Source organism: Eubalaena glacialis, chromosome 15, assembly GCF_028564815.1.
Source record: "Eubalaena glacialis isolate mEubGla1 chromosome 15, mEubGla1.1.hap2.+ XY, whole genome shotgun sequence".
Taxonomy (NCBI): domain Eukaryota; kingdom Metazoa; phylum Chordata; class Mammalia; order Artiodactyla; family Balaenidae; genus Eubalaena; species Eubalaena glacialis.
In genome coordinates this window covers 24,887,649-24,907,121 of record NC_083730.1, presented here as the reverse complement: position 1 = coordinate 24,907,121, position 19,473 = coordinate 24,887,649, and the positions used below count along the sequence as shown (strand labels likewise).

Genomic DNA, 19,473 nt, shown 5'->3' with positions numbered 1-19,473 from the left:
TTGAACACAGTTTTGTGTCTAAACATGATTTGCAAAGCCAGCATAATGCATCCCCATCATGGAGACTCAGAACGCATGTCAACATAACTACCCTGAGAAGCCCCCTGCCTTGAAGGCAGATGGTTCACTTGATTAATCCAGGGTTTCCAAGAGCCGTCTGACCATCTCTGTACCCTTTGTTAATAGAACACGCTTTTCTCCCAAAGTTCACCCCGGCCTTCAGAGGCCTCCACCATCTGGCCACCCTGCCTCTAACTGTACCGTCCACACCCCCCCGACACAGATGCACTTACCACATAGGTTAAGCTTTCCTGGGTGCTGGTTCCCTAACCATGCCTTTTGTGAATAATAGCTTTTTTGAGGTATAATTCACAGAACGCACGATTCACCCATTTAAAGTACACAATTCAGTGGGTTTCAGGGCATCTGCAGAGCTGTGCACCCACCCACACAATCAGCTGCAGAAAATTTTCATCACCCACCCCCCCATCATCGCCACCACTTAAAAAAACAAGACATCCTCATCTGCAGTCACTCCCCATTCCCCTCAAACCTCCAGCCCTAGGCAAGTACTAATCTACCTCTATATATTTGTCTACTCTGGACATTTCATATAAGTGGAATCGTACAATATGGGTTCTTGTATGTCTGGCTTCTTTCACTTAGCATATTTTCAAGGTTCATCCCTGTATCAGTATTTTGTTCCTTTTTATGTACCAAATAATATTCCACTGTATGGCTATAACCACATTTTATTTATCCATTGGTCAGTTGATGGATATTTTTTAGTTTTTTCCCCACCTTTTGCCTACTGTGAATAATTCTGCTATGAATGTTTGTGGATGAGTTTCTGGGTGAACATGTGTTCATTTCTCTTGGGTACATACATAAGAGTAGAATTGCTGAGTCCTGTGGTAACTCTGTCTAACCTTCTGAAGAACTGCCGGACTATTTTACAAAGCAGCTGCACCATTTTACATTCCCACTAGCAGCGTATGAGGATTCTAATTTCTCCACTTCCTTGCCAACTCTTGTTGTTATGTCTTTCTGATGACAAACATCCTAGGGGGTGTGAAGCACTATGTCACTGTGGTCTTGTGACCGTACTTTTCGATGCCCCACTGTTAGGGTAACGATCACGCTACTCCACCCACCTGGAGTTCTGCTTCTCACTCTACATATCCTACCAATTCATCAAGATCCAGCTGAAATGCTACAGTTTTCTTGGCCCAGGTGTGACAATCATCTCCAAACTCAATTCAAACAACGCTGAGCATGGCTTCAATTTACACTTCCTGCAGTTACAGGCTTTTTGGCCTACTGTGTCCTCTCTCCAACCAGACTGTGGGCACCTTAAGAAGTGGGGAGAGGTCTCACATTTCTTAGTGTTCATTCAGGAAGGAGCCTATCAAATAATTGATACTTCACAAACGTTGGCTGATATGACTTAACACAGGAGCTGAGGCTGGAATCAGGGGAGGTAAAAATGAGGGAATGGGCATTTCGGATCTTGAACAAGGGAGGAGTAGAAATAAAGTAGCGGTCAGTCCCCTTTCTCACGGGAACTATCGTTTCTTAGGTGGAAGACAGAATTCACGAATTTGATGTTTTATACTAGCTTAGCCTTTTTATTCACTGTGAATCTCCATTTACTCTCAAGCCTAGTCTTGAAGTCAACAGGGATAGGGACAATGAACCAATCATCTTGTTATTGTGTCTCCTCAACCTTTCTGTCCAGCACAAGATTCTGGATGGAAACCTCAGGATGGGGATGAAGGTCTGGATTTATCCCTTCGAGCTTTGACAGACTCCCCCCACACACTCAAAGCATCAAGAATTGGAGTGTCCCAGTGTGAACGACATGAAGAAAGAAACCAGTCCCCAGTGAATCAAGAGAAAGAATTGCTGAGTCCAAGGCCAACTGACTCAGAGTCACCGAAGGCTGGGAGTCATTAACTTTAGTTTCTTGTACCCTTTATTTTGCCCAGCGGTTATGGAGGCTCAGATTCAAAGCAAACTGTGTTAGACTGTGGCTACTTGATCCACATAACAATTATTTCAAAAACTACTGATGAGTCAGGAAGAGCACAATACAGTTGGCAAGTATTGTTAAATGAACGTGTTCTAGTATTCAAAGTTGACAGAGAAGGCCCATAATGGAAATGCAGCAAAAACCGTCCCTGCCTCTGACCAGTGGGACTCCCTCTTTCCCTGCAAAGATTCTGCTGGGGCTTCTAATATGCCTCTCAGATCAATAGCAGAAATCATGAGCTGCTGACAACAGAACTTATACAAAAATAGCTCTCTCTCCTGTGGCCATGTGTGCTGGCCTTATGCTTCTAATGCACGTTCATGAGCAAAAATTGCACAAGAATTTCAGCAAAATTATTTGGCTACACCCTAGGACTCAGTGGGTAAAACGATTATAAACCTTAGCACTTTAAAGAAAATCCTTAAAGAAGCAACTCCTTGTCCAACTTTAACATCCAAACCCCTTAATCATCAAATGCATTACCCTAGGCAAGATCATATCACCACCACCCTGGATCCCACACCTGCCCTTTCCTTCTAACAGGTGTGAACAAGGACCCAAACAAGTGAAATAACCCAAGAGTACAGCTTCCGGCACGGAAAGGAAGAATGTAGGTATTTAATCAAGAGGATCTATGGTATGGATAAAAGTGGAGGCTAGATGTTTCTCAAAGCTGTATGGGAGCCTCAAGAAGTCTGATAAAGAACAGCAACTTCTGATACATCTAAGTGCAACTGGCTAGGAGAGGAGAATGGGATGAAAAACAAACATCAATGACATCCATGAAAGGACAAGTCTCAGGGAGCTGGCAGAACTTTTCGCATGGTAGGAAGTCATCAGAACCAGGCCATACTCACCTTCCATTTTAGAGCCATAAAGAAACCATCTGTAAAGGAGGAAGGATAATCTTCACATGAAGCAAATGATGACTTGGCTTAAGTGATTCTCCCAAGACGTAGAAGCCTGTCCAGACCCCAGGTCCCCCTCCACTGTGCATACACCTGAGCGAGGCCGTGTGCTGCATCACGCTACCCCTCATTCTTCTCCACATGTGATCTGACCTTGAACTACACTTCAGTCCAGAGGTATGTGCCTCAACAGCTTACGAAGCTAAGCGACTCCAGGTCAAGCTCTGATAGCAGATGAACATAGTATGTGGTCGTTTTATGGCATCAGAGAGATCAAAGGGCATGACCATTTTAGCTCCACAATCTATCACATTTGGGAGACATAAAATGGTTGTAGATCATTCTACTTATTATATTGCTGTTCTCCAATCACTGCTTATATTGAATATGGTCACTGTGTATCCATAAGGAAGCAGACCTTTTACATACCGATCTCCACAGCCAGCAATAAAACATTATAAATTAGTAAGGAAACTTATATAACAGTCTTTCCTCATGGAAACTTTCATTGGGCTGAAAATTACACTCTGATATCCACCGAAGCACAGACCACCTTAAGTGGGATTCTTTCTCACTCCTCTCACTAAATTAGCCTAAGCAGCCCTCCTCCCCACAAAGGACTCCTACCTTTCCTGCTAGCTCTGTAAGATATTCTCTAGAGGTGGCAAAAAAGATTTAGCTGAAAGGATACAGCATTTTTCTGTTAATTGGAAAAATGCATTTCCACCAAAACTTTGGTAAAACTATCTTTCCCTATACTATATCTTGACAGTTCAAGACCAACACTGTGGTGGTTAATTTTATGTGTCAACTTGGCTAGGCCACAGTTCCCAGACATTTGGTCAAACACTAGTCTGAATACTGCTATGAAGGTGTTCTTTTCTAGATGAAATTAACATTTACAGCAGTAGACTTGGGTGGGCCTCACCCAAGCAGTTGAAGATCATAAGAGAAAAAAATTTGACATCCCCACCGAAGAGAATTCTGCTAGTAGAAAGCCTTCAGACTCAAAATGCAGTATTTTTTCCCTGGATCTCCAGCCTGCCAGCCTACCCTGCAGATTTTGGACATGCCAAGCCTCCACAATTGCATGAGCCAATTCCTTAAAATAAAAATCCCTCTCTTTACATACACACACACGCACGCGTGCACACACACACACTCCATATTGGTTCTGTTGCCCTGCAGAACCCTGACCAATACACTCACCTAGCCCACCTTCTGACGAAATAGACCTGTACCTATCTTTCAGAGTTCAAAAATCAGACCTGCTTAAGTGCCTAAACAGAACTCCACTTCCAGGCTAAAAACCCGAAACCACGATGCATGACTGCTAATTTGAAATTTCTATTTCTGCCCCAAATGCCTGGCATCTCAAGAAGTTGTCAGAGTCCTGGTTCCTTCAAAAGGGAGCCTTCAGTGAGATCTGCAAAATGAATGGTGATGGTATAAAATGGATTCATTACACCTGGAGGGGAGGAGAGAAGGCCAAAAGAAAGTCAAGGAGAGATGAAACACTAGGCATTAACTGCACTGCTCAAAACTGAAATAAGTCTAAGGAGCCACTGTTCCCCAAGCCAAGGTTCACGTTCACAAGAATAAGATGAAAACATGAGGAAACGTGGTAAGAAAAGAACCTGAGCTGGTTTGAGAGTCCCAAGAGTCCCAAGACTCTTCCTCAATCCCAGAATCACCACTGATTTTTTTCCACCACTGAGAAAAAGCAGCCAAAGAAGGTAGAAACTCCCTTTTCTTCCCGCGGACTACCCAGGAGGACTTCTGGGCTGAGGTTATTCTTACCTGGCCATCTGCTTGTAGGCTTCCTCGGCCACAGCAAAGATGTGAGGGTCCATATCCCCCATGTTTTGGCCACTGTAGGCATAGATGACATCTTGACCATAGATTGGCAACTGTTCATAAGGATTAATGGCAACAAGCACGATCCCTGCAAACAGAAAATGCAGTCAGATTCTGAGAGCACGATGGCCTCCTGACTAGAGCTTTACAGGCGCCTGTTCATATACATCAGAACTAAAGAAGGAAAGAGGAACAGAATGAGTCTTAACCAATCACTCAACTAAATCTAGATGTATGTGTGTTTATCAGGCACTCTGCTAGGCCCTGACGGAGAAAAGAATGACAGGCCAGGCCTCCAAATGCCCTAGAGCATGGAATAAGCACATATGCATGGGCACGCGTGCACACACACACAAACACGCATGCACAAATGCTCAACAAATTGAATTCATAAAATAGACATGTACAAAGTGTGGCAGGATCAGAAAGAAGAGGGTACTTAACCCTGCCAACAGGTATTAGGCTTAAAAAAAAATCTCAGAATTAAAATCTAAAAGAGGGACTATTAATTTCTCATTTGTATGTGGGTTGTCTTAACTAAAATATAAACAACTTGTGAACAGGAAATACGATTTACACATCGTAATGTCAAATCTTGGCTCAGCCGATTATTATTTATTTATTTATTTTTTAACATCTTTACTGGAGTATAAATGCTTTACAATGTTGTGTTGGTTTCTGCTGTATAACAAAGTGAATCAGCTATACGTGTACATATATCCCCATATCCCCTCCCTCTTGCGTCTCCCTCCCACCCTCCCTATCTCACCCCTCTAGGTGGTCACAAAACACCAAGCTGATCTCCCTGTGCCAGGCGTCAGCTGATTACTAATTGTGTGACTTTGCCAAATTACTTAACCTCTGAGTGCCTTAGTTTCCTAGACTGCAAAATGGGGATAAAAATTGCATTTCCCTGGTTATCCTGAGGGTAAAATGATTAACAGAGAGAACATTCACACCATTCAGACTTTCACAGTAAGCACTGAGTGTTGGCTATTTTTTATTGTTTCACACCACACTATATCATGCATTATCTTTCACTTCACTATTTTTCCCATCTTGTGTCCCCAAAAGGACAAAATGCAATGGTGGACTCAATAAATACATGTTGAATGAAGAGTTCGCAAATCCTCTCACCCTGAAGATCTTTTACGGAAGGGCAAGGTAAATTGATATTTGAGAATGTGAAGAGCGAGAAAAAAACAAATTCAAGATAAGACAAATTCATGCCTTCTTCTTTCACATAAACATATTCTGGATCTCAAGGGAACCACTGATGGGTACAAAAAATGTGAGCTTTTCCAGTCATTTGGGGAAGAGAAGGCAAGAATGGAAAGGGTCACTGCCAAGATGGGAGAGCTCCTACATTGTGCTCCCTTCTGGTGTTTGAAAAGAAGCACAGTCAAGAGAATGAGAAGACAAGCCATAGACATATCTGATAAAGGACTGTGACCCAAAATATACAAAGAACTCTTAAAACCCAACAGTAAGGAAATGAACCATCTAATTAAAAAATAGGCAAAAGACCTAAACAAACACCTCACCAAAGAAGATATAGAGACGGCAAATAAGCATGGGAAAAGATGCTCCACATCATAAGTCATTAGGGAAATGCAGATTGAAACACCAATGAGATACCACTATACACCTATTAGCATGGCCAAAATCCAGAACACTGGCAATGTCAAATGCTGGCAAGGATGTGGAGGCAAAGGAAATGCTTATTTCATCACTGGTGGTAATGCAAAAGGGCACAGCCACTTTGGAAGTTTCTTACGAAACTAAACATAATCTTGCCATATGATCCAATAATCACACTCCTTGGTATTTAGCTAAAGGAGTAGAAAACATGTCCACACAAAAACCTGCACGTGGATGTTTATAACAGCTATATTCATAATTGCCGAAACTCAGAAGCAACGAAGATGTTCTACGGTAGGTGAATGGACAAACTGAGGTACATTGAATAATGGAATATTAGTGTTATAAAGAAATGATTTATCAAGACATGAAAAGACATAGAGAGAACTTAAATACATATTACTAGGTGAAAGAAGCCAATTCGAAAAGGCTACACACTGTGACTACACCATATGATATTCTGTAAAGGCAAAATTACAGAGACAGTATAAAAAATCAGTGGTTGCCAGGGGTTAGCGGGGAGAGAGGGATGAACAGGCAGAGCACAAATGACTTTTAGGGCAGTGAAACTACTGTTGTGATACCATAACGGTGGCTACATGTCATTATACATTTGTCTAAACCCGCAGAACATACAACACCAAGAGTGACCTAATATGAACTATGGACTTTGGGTGATAGCGACGTGTCATTGTGGGTTCATCGATTTTAACAAATGTTTCACTCTTGAGCAGAATGGTGATAGTGGGGAAGCCTCTGCATGTGTTGGGAAAGGGGTTATATGGGAAGTCTGTGTACCTTCCACTCAGTTTTGCTCTCAGCCTAAAATTGCTGTAAAACGTAAAGTCTATTAAAAGGGGAAAAAATAAGAGGGAGAGGGAGAGAGAGAGAAAGAAATGTGAAATGCAACAAACCACATTACCCAAGTAAAGAAGAACGGGCAAGGAGAGGAAAAAGACGAAGTCCTCTTCAGATGAAAGTTTTCCTGAAAATACAACCTGGAATGAAAAATAAGGCCCAGAACTCAGAAAAACTCCACTAAATAAGAGAATTCTCCAAGTCATTCGCCTTAAAAACAGCCTCTCATGTTCTACTGGTTACTGAGAGTTGTATAAAACCCTAGTTCATTCCATTCAAATTTTGATATTATACTCTGAGGTCACACATTTTCCTAAAATGTCTCAGCCCCCTCCACAGCAGGTAAGAGTGCTTCTTGATGACTTAGAATTCTGCGCTACATCAGTCACTCTGAAAGCTGAAGCTGGAAGAGCCAAGGTACGCTTGGATAAATACATACAGACACCCGGACCTCTCTTAGAAGGAATGCCTGTAAAAAGCGAAGCTGGTGGTCATTTATCCCTTTCTCCAAAAAGGGAGATTTTCAAAAATCTTTTTTAAAAAAACAAAAACCACTTACTGAGGGCTTCTTTCAAATAAAACTCTCACTAACAACTGGGGGAAAGGAGCTTTGGGAAACTCTCTCAAGCACTGAAATCAACATGGTATTTCCAGCTCCCGAAATCTGGCATAAAAGCTCACCCTAACTTAGCAGCCAGCTGGCCAATTCCAAACCAAAGTGGGATATCACAATGAAAAGAACCCTAACCCTCTGAGGGCTCACCTAGGATCACAGATAAGACCAAGGCACTGAAGCACAAATGGGACAACCCCCCACAAAGAAGCCCTCAGCTGACTCTGCAACCAGATCCTAAAATGTTTTGCCCCTCAAACGACAATGTATATAGGGTTCTTGTCTACCATACCACTTAACAATAGCCTAAAAAAGAGAAGCCAAAATTTGGGATGGGGGAAATTGAGAAATTTCAAGAAAAATGTGAGAGAAATTTTAGGACGTTTGTTTAAAGCATTTGTCATGGCACATAAATCATACCAATGTTTTCTTAGGTCAGTCTCCCAAGACAATAGAAATAAAAACAAAAATAAACAAATGGGACCTAATCAAACTTACAAGCTTTTGCACAGCAAAGGAAACCATAAAAAAGAAAAGAAAAGTAAAGACAACCTACAGAATGGGAGAAAATACTTGCAAACAATGCAATCAACAAGGGCTTAATTTCCAAAATATACATAGGGCTCATACAATTCAACAACAAAAAAACAGACAACCCAATCGAAAAATGGGCAGAAGACCTAAATAGGCATTTCTCCAAAGAAGACATACAGATAACCAATAGGCACATGAAAAGGTGCTCAACATCGTTAATTATTAGAGAAATGCAAATCAAAACTACAGTGAGGTACCACCTCACACCAGTCAGAATGGCCACCATTAAAAAGTCTACTAATAACAAATGCTGGAGATGTATGGAGAAAAGGGAACCCTCCTACACTGTTGGTGGGAATGTAAGTTGGTGCAGCCACCATGGAGAACAGTATGCAGGTTCCTCAGAAAACTAAAAATAGAACTACCACATGATCCAGCAACCCCACTCCTGGGCATATACACAGACAATACTGTAATTCAAAAAGATGCATGCACCCCTATGTTCACAGAAGCACTATTTACAATAGCCAAGACATGGAAACAACCTAAATGTCCATCAACAGATGAATGGATAAAAATGATGTGGGGTGTGTCTGTGTGTATGTATGTATACGTATATGTGTGTGTGTGTGTGTATGTGTGTGTATATATATATGAATACTACTCAGCCATAAAAAAGAACGAAATAATGCCATTTGCAGCAACATAGGTGCAAACAGAGATTATCATACTAAGTGAAGTCAGAAAGAGAAAGACAAATACCATATGATATCACTTATATGTGGAATCTAAAATATGGCACAAATGAATCTACCTATGAAACAGAAAAAGACTCACATATGTAGAGGACAGACTTGTGGTTGCAAAGGGGGAGTGGGGTGGGGGAGGGATGGACTGGGAGTTTGGGGTTAGTAGATGCAAACTACTACATATAGAATGGATAAATAACAAGGTCCTACTGTATAGCACAGGGAACTATATTCAATATCCTGGGATAAACCAGGATATTGAAATTAACACAACATTGTAAATCAATTATACTTCAATTAAAAAATAAATTTTAAAAAAGCATTTGTCATGGTTTCTGATCATGAATTCAACAAATATTCACCATGCACATGTTTGTACATGGGCAAGTGAGAGAGTCAGACAGAAAGGCAGCCCTTTCTCAAGCAGAAAACAAAAACATGCACCCCAATGTTCATTGCAGCACTGTTTACAATAGCCAAGACATGGAAGCAACCTAAATGTCCATCGATAGAAGAATGGGTAAAAAAGATGTGGTACATATATACAATGGAATATTACTCAGCCATTAAAAAGAATGAAATAATGCCATGTGCAGCAACATGGATGGACATAGAGATTGTCATACTGAGTGAAGTAAGTCAGACAGAGAAAGACAAATATCGTATGATATCGCTTATATGTAGAATCTTAAAAAAAAGGGTACAAAAAAAAAAAAAAAAAAGGGTACAAATGAAGTTATTTACAAAACAGAAACAGACTCAGACTTAGAGAATCAACTTACAGTTACCGGGAGGAAGTGTGGTGGGGAGAGATAGTCAGGGAGTTTGGGATTGACACGTACACAATGCTATATTTAAAATGGATAACAAACAAGGACCTACTTATAGCACAGGGAACTCTGCTCAATACTATGTAACAACCTAAAGGGGAAAAGAATTTGAAAAAGAAGAGATACACATATATGTATAACTAAATCACTTTGCTGTACACCTGAAACTAACACATTATTAATCACCTATACTCCAATATAAAATAAAAAGTTAAAAAAAAACAAAAACAAGCCAGCTGTACATTTGCAGCAGCGCGCGCCACAGTGAGAGCAAAAGTCTGAGCTAGCACACTGGGATGGATTTACTGCTTTCCTACTGATTCCAGGACTGTGCCTGATCATCAAGCCACAAGGTGTGGCCCATTTCTTCCCGGCTTGAGCTGTGATTAACACCGATCCTCCCACAGAGAGGTACGGCAGCCTAATCAAGCCACATTCACTGACTGCAAACATTTCAAGGGTCTCAGGTGAGAGGCACTTATAATGAGAGTGAAAGTAGGATTCTTAAGCATTGGAGTTTAACACGTAAAGCCTAAAGATTGTAAGCACTTTCAAACACACACAGCCAATAGATACCCCTCACTTACCACAGTAAGTGTAGATATGGTTGGACTCCAGGAAACGGACCTTTAAATTATGCAAAACTGCAGGCTCATGTAGATAGCTAAGGGCAGTTAGGTCATTTTCTCCCACCAGGATATCTGGATTCCGCAGGAAGGGAAGCTGGTTGCCTTGGACATCAATGGGGTATTCCCGAATCTAAGGAAAGGCAAGTGACAAACACAAAAAGGCACAGTTATGAAGCATTTAGCCTGTGTTCAATGTCCTGTCTTGTTGGCTAGGATCGCTACCCTAACATGATCATAAGTGAAGATAAATAACACGTTTTAAAGAAAGCGAGTTGAACAAAATACCTGTGTTGCCATAAGTGACCAGCCCAGGTAGAAAATCTGCTGATAACATAATCCCAGTGTATCAAGGTAAAAGACTGAATGACATGAGAAATTCAGGAAGCACAGGTAGATTTAATAAAGTGTTCTTCTGCTTCTCAATGCAAAAATACTGAGTCTTTAATTCTAGTTGCCATACTGTTCTTTCTCCCATCCAGGAAAGCTTCTTTGGTTTGCCCCATTTGATGCTGGTGTTGCTTTACTCTCTCTCCCATCATCCAACGCACTCACCTATTTTTTTTTTTTTTGGATTACCTTACAACTAGCAAACTGCTCTCCATAATTCCATTCAAGTTGTACACATATTTTTCCCCAACCTAACTGCGAGCAGTAATTTTACTTTAACCTAAAGTATAATAGGAGCTTGGGGGGGGTGGGGGTGGTGTGTGTGTGTGTGTGTGTGTGTGTGTGTGTGTGTGTGTGTGTGTGTGTGTGTTGTGTGTGTAATTAGGGAGTATGATTACACATCCTAAAGTCAAATCTCAAATACAAGGTGTCATCCTTGTACTCTCAGCATACATAGCACTTGGACGACATAAATACTCAAAATACATTTAGTGACAGGATATATAACTGACTACCTGTACACATGAAATTAATACAAAGATGTAATTAATAAAAAGGTAGTGTTCTTTAACATTTAAACAGAAGGAACTTGACTGTTGCTTACCATGTTTTATCTGAGTGTTAAGTTTCTTATGGTGTTCTTAAAAATCATCTGAGAGCTTGTAAAAAGAGTTTCCTTGGGACTTCCCTGGTGGTCCAGTGGCTAAGACTCTGCACTCCCGATACAGGCGGCCCAGGTTTGATCCCTGGTCAGGGAACTAGATCCCACATGCCGCAACTAAGAGTTCACATGTCGCAACTAAAGATCCCACATGCCACAAGTAAGACCCGGTGCAGCTAGCTAGCTAGCTAGCTAGCTAGGTAAGTAAGTAAATAAATAAATAAGTTTCCTCAACACAACTTATGTTCAGGAGCTCTTGGGCAGGGACCAGGAATATCAGTTGTTAAAAATCCCCATGTAGTTCTGATACAGGTGGCCTATGGATCATATTTTTTTTAATTAATTATTTATTTCTGGCTGTGTTGGGTCTTTGTTGCTGCATGCAGGCTTTCTCTAGTTGCAGTGAGCGGGGGCTGCTCTTCCTTGTGGTGCACTGGCTTCTCATTGTGGTGGCTTCTCTTGTGGCGGAGCACGGGCTCTAGGCGCGCAGGCATCAGTAGTTGTGGTGCAGGCTCAGTAGTCGTGGCTCGTGGGCTCTAGAGCACAGGCTCAGTAGTGGTGGCGCACGGGCTTAGTTGCTCCGCGGCATGCGGGATCTTCCCAGACCAGGTATCAAACCTGAGTCTCCTGCATTGGCAGGCAGATTCTTAACCACTGCGCCACCAGGGAAGTCCCTATGGATCATATTTTAAGAATCGCTATTCTATACAAGTCTTTCAGTGCTCTCTCCTGTCCCACTTTTAGAGGGACTTGTACTACCAGATATTAAGGTATATTATTAAAGCTACTCTGGCATTGGTTTAAATTAAAGTACTCTGGTAATGGTGTTAGAATAGACAGATAAATGAAACATAATAGCAGGTCCAGAAATAAATGCAAGCACATATGGGTAATTTATTCATGATGACATTAAAATAGCAAATAAATGTTAAAAGGGATTTTTCAGTAGTGGTAGGTAAATTTGCAGCCATTTAGGAAAAAAAAATTGAGTCCGTGTTCTATTCTCCCTCATATTAAAATAAATTTTAGATGAAAAAAAATAAAAATTAAATGAAAAAAGAAAAATAAAACCAAAAAATTAAATGAAAAAAGAAAAATAAAACCAATAAGAAAATGTGGGCAAATCTTCGTAGACGCTTTGAAAGGAAGTACCTTTAAGGGGTGAGACAAAAGCCAGAACAATGTAGGGAAATATTCATTAATTTGACTATAATCTAAAACTTTAAAACCATCATAAAACACACCATATGCAGGGTAAATTGAGAGAAGGGAACAGTTATTCTGCATTATTTAATAGAATATTCCTAACATCCAAAGAGTTGTAAGAAATCAAAAAGAAAACCAATACCCTCACAGAAAATTGTGCACGGAATACAAGTCACAAAATAAGAACTACAAATGGACGATACGTGAAAAACTATTCAACTTCACCATTAACAAAAGAGATGCAAATAAAAGATTATTAAGCACCACTATCCATCAGCTAAGCAAAAGTACATAAAAACTGACACCCAGGACGGGTGTGGGCAAAAAGAGTTCAGGCTGATTTAACTTTTCTGGAGGGCAGGTGGCAACACCTTGCCAGAATTTTTCATAAATATATTCTTCCTTGGCCCCAGGAGACAATCTTACAAATGAGCAAATGTATCAACTCCCGAAGCTGTAAATACAGAAGTAAAGCACGAGACAGACCAGTATTTACGGTCAGGCAGCTACCCTTTACGGTCAGGCAGCTACCCACAGCATTCTGCTGCATCTAACAAAAGGCATGTTACAGAATGAAATCTATAGTAGGATTCCATTTATTTAAAACTGTATATTAAAGTCTGACTGGAATAACATCCCAACAAAATATCAATGGTTACCTGTGTTAGTGAGGTTTTCTTTTGTACAGTTTCCTGTTGTTGGGACTTATAAAATATTAAAAAAGGCTCTTTTCTTTCTGCGAAAAAGCTCTTTTATTCTTATCAAACTTACTTCATACAGGAGACCAGCAAACAACTATCATGAAGATGCAGATAAAATTTCCAAGAGGTGGGAAACAAGGGGGAAACGGAGACTGTTGAGAGTTGATTTTTATTTCATTAAACTCTAGAATTGCTCCCTCACCCCCTTCATCTCCAGCAGAGTGGGTGGTGTCACTGGGCCTCTAACCAGACATCCCTCCCTGAGCCCTCTGAAAGACTTCCCAATGCGGATGTCCCTCTGCCCAGCAGGAGCGCGTCTGCTCTGGTCTCCCGCGTGGCTCTCCACCTCACCTCCCTGGTAAGCAGCACAGAGACAGCAGGTGCAGAGCCACAGAGCTCCCCCAGCCAACCCCCCATTTTTCAGATCAGAAAGTTGGGACCTGAGCCCGGTATCTTTAAACCCTGAGGCAGAAATGCTGGCATTCCATATTTTCTCAGATGAATCTCCCCTCAAAAGACTCTCCCCCAAGCGTGTGGAGGGAAAGGCATAGGCAGTTTTGTGAAAACATGATCCAAAAATAAGCCAATGGTATTGGTTACAGTAAAATTGATAAGGAATAAAAATGCCCAGAGCAGCAGCAAAGAGGTGAGAGCTGCAAGCTCAGCATTCTATAAAACTACAGACTTCTGGGGTTGTGCATACCCAGGGCAAGGGAGGGAGGGAGGGAATGAGAGCCTGAAGAACACATTGTTTTCTCTAACAGGTATTTGATTCTAATAGCGCTGCTAGGGTTGAACACTTACGGTTAATATGGTTTTATTTGAAATTAAAGGGTTTATGACACGATCAGAGACATTGAACTTTCTGCACAAAAGACTTCACTACATAATAACTGGGACTTTGGAGGTAAAGAGGAGGCTGAATGTTAACACCCTTCACAAAATTAATGCTCGGTCACACACCCAGAGTGGACCTTCTCCTCTCCAAGGCCAGGAGCTGGGAATCAGGAACAGGTGGGGGTCTCCAAATGGTCACCATCCAGCAAATGATACTGGACACCACTTGAGAATATAGAGGGTGGCATAAGGTAGAGGATTGGTCTAGACCTGCACTTGCCAATAGATGGTTATTCAAATTGAATTCATTAAAGTTAAATACGATTAAAACTTCAGTTTCTCATGCTAGCCACATTTCAAGGGCCCAATAGCCACATGTGGCTAGTGACTGCCATACTGGACAATACAGATAGAGAACATCCCACTGTAGCACAATGTTCTCTTGGAGAGTTTTGGTCTAGATTGCTCTAAACTCAGTAGATCTGTGATTCTATAATGCTTAGTAGGTGCTTAAAAATACCAGTTGAATGAAATGTCTGATCTTTTCATGACCTCTCCCATACCTCAAGTCATATCCATGTTACATGGTACCACAGCAAGAGAACATAATCATAAAAACATCTTCAAATGACAAATCCCAACACAAAGATTTGGAGCTACTAATCAGCATATATGGTAGAGTAGGAGAAATAAGTTTTCTTTCTCTACCCATAGAAGCAGAAGATCTAGAGAAAAGATAAGCTGGTAAAAATAGTTAACAGCAGGCAAGCAGTTGATGCTGACCCTGAGGTGCCACATGGCTCACAGAAATGGAGACCGACTAGGAGTTAAACCCTGTATTCAAGTCCTGGCTGTCAACTAAAGCAGTGGCTCTCAACCCTTCCTGCACCTTGGAATCCCATGAGGAGCTTGCAAAAAGATACTATGCTGTGTCCCATCCCCAAACTCTGATTTAAGAAGTCTGGCTGTGCTGGAGCTTTGCAAAAATTTTTTAGCTCCTCGGGGGTTTCTATCATGCAGCCAAACTTGAGAACCATTGAACTTAATTGCTCTGAGGTGTTGAGCCCATCACTTCATTTCCATAGACAGCAGCTTCCCTAATTGTAAGATGGGAGGACTGGTCCCAACAATCTTTAAGGGCCCTTCCAACTTTATTGGTCTAAAGTACTTAACTTAGGTCAGTGGATGTGGGTGTGTTCTCTTCTGTGTTCTCTTTCTGAGCTATCCTCCTGGAAAATAGGAGACCTCAAACCTTGAATCCACTTACACTTACTGTAATAGCAAGTGTGTGGCTCCAGGTTCATTTAACACACACTAAAAGCCCAGTTTACATTATGTCCTAAACGAATACAAAAAACATTCACTTAATGAATGCTCTGCTGTGTCTTATTCTGTGATAGTTGTGTTTAAATCTTACAGCTCCATCTTCTCCAGTCTCCAAAAAGATCATGCTTCTTAAAAAGAACCTTCTTATTCTTCGCCTCATATCACTTAGCCCAGGCCTAAGCACAGGCATGCAATTACTTGAAAAATAAAATACTCTGTGACTCATGTGAACTTCTTAGTTAGGAAGGGTCAGTTAGGTTATGAAGAGATAACAAATTAACCCTGAAATCTCAGCAGCTCAGTAGCACAAAGGTTTCTCTCTCATTCATGCTAGGTACCCAAGGCTGGCTGGGATGGAAGCTCTGCTCCACAAGGTCAACCAGACATTAACACGTGGCCTCCACCGTCACCAGGCAGAGGAAGAAGAGAGCATGGCAAACTCCCATAGGCTCTTCTGTGCTTCTGCCTGTAAGTGATAGACAGGAATTCTACCTAGAGCTCTCTGGACGGAAGTAATCATGGGGTCCCACATAACCTGCAAGGTGGCTGAGAACCATGGTAGAATGTCTGCATGCCACCTCTACCATGGTAAGTGTTCCTGCTTTAGTAAGTCAGCAAGAAACTCTGAGGTAGCTGCCCAAGAGGGTTTCAAAAAAGTGTGTGGGGTTGGGGAGTGAAGACAGAGGGAGCGGTGGGGTAGAGTCAAGCACCTCACCATGTTTCTAATGGATTTCTAAAGAGTCTTGGCCTTGAACTTTTCATATTCTAAAGCCTATATTTGTGTATGTATTACATTCATTATAAGTTAGACTGAAAGCTCCACAAAGGTACAGGTGTACCATTTTCACTGCTGTATAACCAGACCCTGGCATATAATAATTGCTCAATAATAACTGTTTCTAATGAATGAATAATGAATGAATGGTGATGCAAGTAATTAAAGGAAAAAAAAACATAAATGAAAATAGGCAATTAAGAAGTTTAAATTATAAACAAAATTACAGCAGCATAAAAATGTGAAGTCAAAAATAATCTTTTGATTTCAATTTATTTCGGGGAAAACAATTTACATATTCTGTTAGAATATGGAGTTATAAAAGTTTAGCTTTTAACATGGTGTCTTTCAGCAATGGCAAGTCCAGGACCATTTCCTCTACAGGCTTAAACCAGGGTTTCTCAACTTTGGCACTGTTTTCATTTAGGACTGATAGTTGTTTCTTTGGGGGAGGGTCCTCTTAGCAACACCCCTGCTCTCTACCTATCACTAGATGCCAATGGCAAACCTCCCTCCTCAGTCATGACAACCAAAAATGTATCCAGACATTGCCAAATGTCCCTTGGGGGCAAATATCACTGCTTCACCAACCTCTAAGCAGAAGCAGCCAGGCAAAAAGTCCTAACTGATGGAAAAGATCATGAATACAGCAGGGGAAGAGGTCAATGATAATAACTAAGTAACAGAGATCCATCTGGAGATGGATGGTAGTGATGATTGCACAACAATGTAAATGTACTTAATGCCACTGAACTGTACTCTTAAAAATGGTGCAGACGGTAAATTTTGTTACGTGTATTTTACAAAATATATTAATTAAAAAAAATACCGCTGTAGACAAGATAACTAATTGTATTGGTAACAATATTACCAATAGATATTTATACGCAATGTGTTATTTTATAACTTTAAGGAAACATTTTTTGCATATGTACAATATAAATATTGTCTTCCATATTATCCTTGCCATCCAATCAACAAAGTGTAATACTGTCTCAATGGTGTATTACTGAGCAATTGAGAACAAAACAAAGATAAAGATAAAAAGTATTAGATGACCCATAAACCAATACGAAAGTAAGAAAGAATGGAAAAACCAGTAAAACAAAAAGAAAAAAGAAATAATCAAAGTCACGTGCACTAAGAGGCTTTACTGGTACCAGAGAAGTATTACTAAATACTCTTAGCTCTGCAGTTTTGCCAGATGAACATGCAGCTGGCACTTAATCTGCACGGGGTTTATGTGAGCTCTGTGAGCACTCTCAAGGTATGTGGTCTGAGTACACCAATGTGTAAGGACAACAGTCCTAGCTCTTCTGTGAGTCTGTCGCTTCTTGACTTGAAGAACCATGTTTGCTCTTTCCTCGCTATAATACCCTGATATGTTCGGTACCATCCTTAGACCTGAGCCAGAGGGGCCCTTCCCTGGACCCTGCATCTTAAAGGGCTCCAACATCACAAATGCAAAATATAACCTTATTAAAGAACACATGGTACCTCTGTCACTTGGGATCAGCGTTCAGTGCTGACACAGTGAGATCTGCAATCCTCAACATACACTCTTGTGACGAACGCCGTCAGGCCCCAGGGAAATGCTTCTGCACACCTCTTGCCCTGTGTCCTTGAAATAAGACAAATGTGCCCAGGCACCTTGAAGGTTGGTGGGCTATAACATCACCAACGTCAGAGACAGACACTGCTTTGGAGTGTGGGGAGGCACTGGGCAGCAAAGACGTTTAGATAAAAGGAAAGACAAATTAGCTTGTTAATCCTTCCTTCCAGATAGCACAAATGCAAAAAAAAATTCTCACATAATGAAACACCGGTTCCCAGTTGGGCCGAATATCCAATGCCTTGCTTCTCTGCACATTCTAATTGTGGTTTCAGAGGTGCTCACAAATTAGTACAGTATTTGCAAGCACTGCAAACCTGACTTATGAGGAACACTCTGCAGTACTGAACAAGTCACATTCCTCTTAAATTTGTTTATATGTAGGTACAGACATGACATGCCCAATGCAAGGTAGCAGTTCTTTATACTGGCAGCTAGACGGAGACCGAAGAGTTGAGATGCAAGTACTTTCTTTTTTTTTTTTTTAACATCTTTATTGGAGTATAATTGCTTTACAATGGTGTGTTAGTTTCTGCTTTATAACAAAGTGAATCAGTTATACATATACATATGTTCCCATATCTCTTCCCTCTTGCGTCTCCCTCCCTCCCACCCTCCCTATCCCACCCCCCTAGGTGATCACAAAGCACCGAGCTGATCTCCCTGTGCTACGCGGCTCCTTCCCCCTAGCTATCCACTTCACGTTTGGCAGTGTATATATGTCCATGCCACTCTCCCACTCCGTCACAGCCTGCCCCTCCCCCCCCCATATCCTCAAGTCCACTCTCTAGTAGGTCTGTGTCTTTATTCCCGTCCTACCACTAGATTCTTCATGACCTTTTTTTTTTTCCCCTTAGATTCCATATATATGTGTTAGCATACTGTATTTGTTTTTCTCTTTCTGACTTACTTCACTTTGTATGACAGACTCTAACTCCATCCACCTCACTACAAATAACTCAATTTCGTTTCTTTTTATGGCTGAGTAATATTCCATTGTATATATGTGCCACATCTTCTTTATCCATTCATCCGATGATGGACACTTAGGTTGCTTCCATGTCCTGGCTATTGTAAATAGAGCTGCAATGAACATTTTGGTATATGACTCTTTTTGAATTATGGTTTTCTCAGGGTATATGCCCAGTAGTGGGATTGCTGGGTCGTATGGTAGTTCTATTTTTAGTTTTTTAAGGAACCTCCATACTGTTCTCCATAGTGGCTGTATCAATTTACATTCCCACCAACAGTGCAAGAGTGTTCCCTTTTCTCCACACCCTCTCCAGCATTTATTGTTTCTAGATTTGTTGATGATGG

At 41.1% G+C, this 19,473-nt stretch overlaps 1 protein-coding gene across 2 annotated transcripts in view; it reads right to left on the bottom strand.

Annotated features, from left to right (window-relative positions):
• Positions 1-19,473, bottom strand: part of MYO5B (myosin VB) — a 372,781-nt gene that overhangs the window by 194,217 nt on the left and 159,091 nt on the right. For both annotated transcript variants that reach the window (XM_061168927.1, XM_061168926.1), the window contains exons 3-4: positions 10,610-10,781; positions 4,741-4,885 (exon numbers count right to left, since the gene is read on the bottom strand). In XM_061168927.1, coding sequence (XP_061024910.1) covers positions 4,741-4,885; positions 10,610-10,781 — 317 coding nt within the window. The remainder of the gene's footprint in view (positions 1-4,740; positions 4,886-10,609; positions 10,782-19,473) is intronic.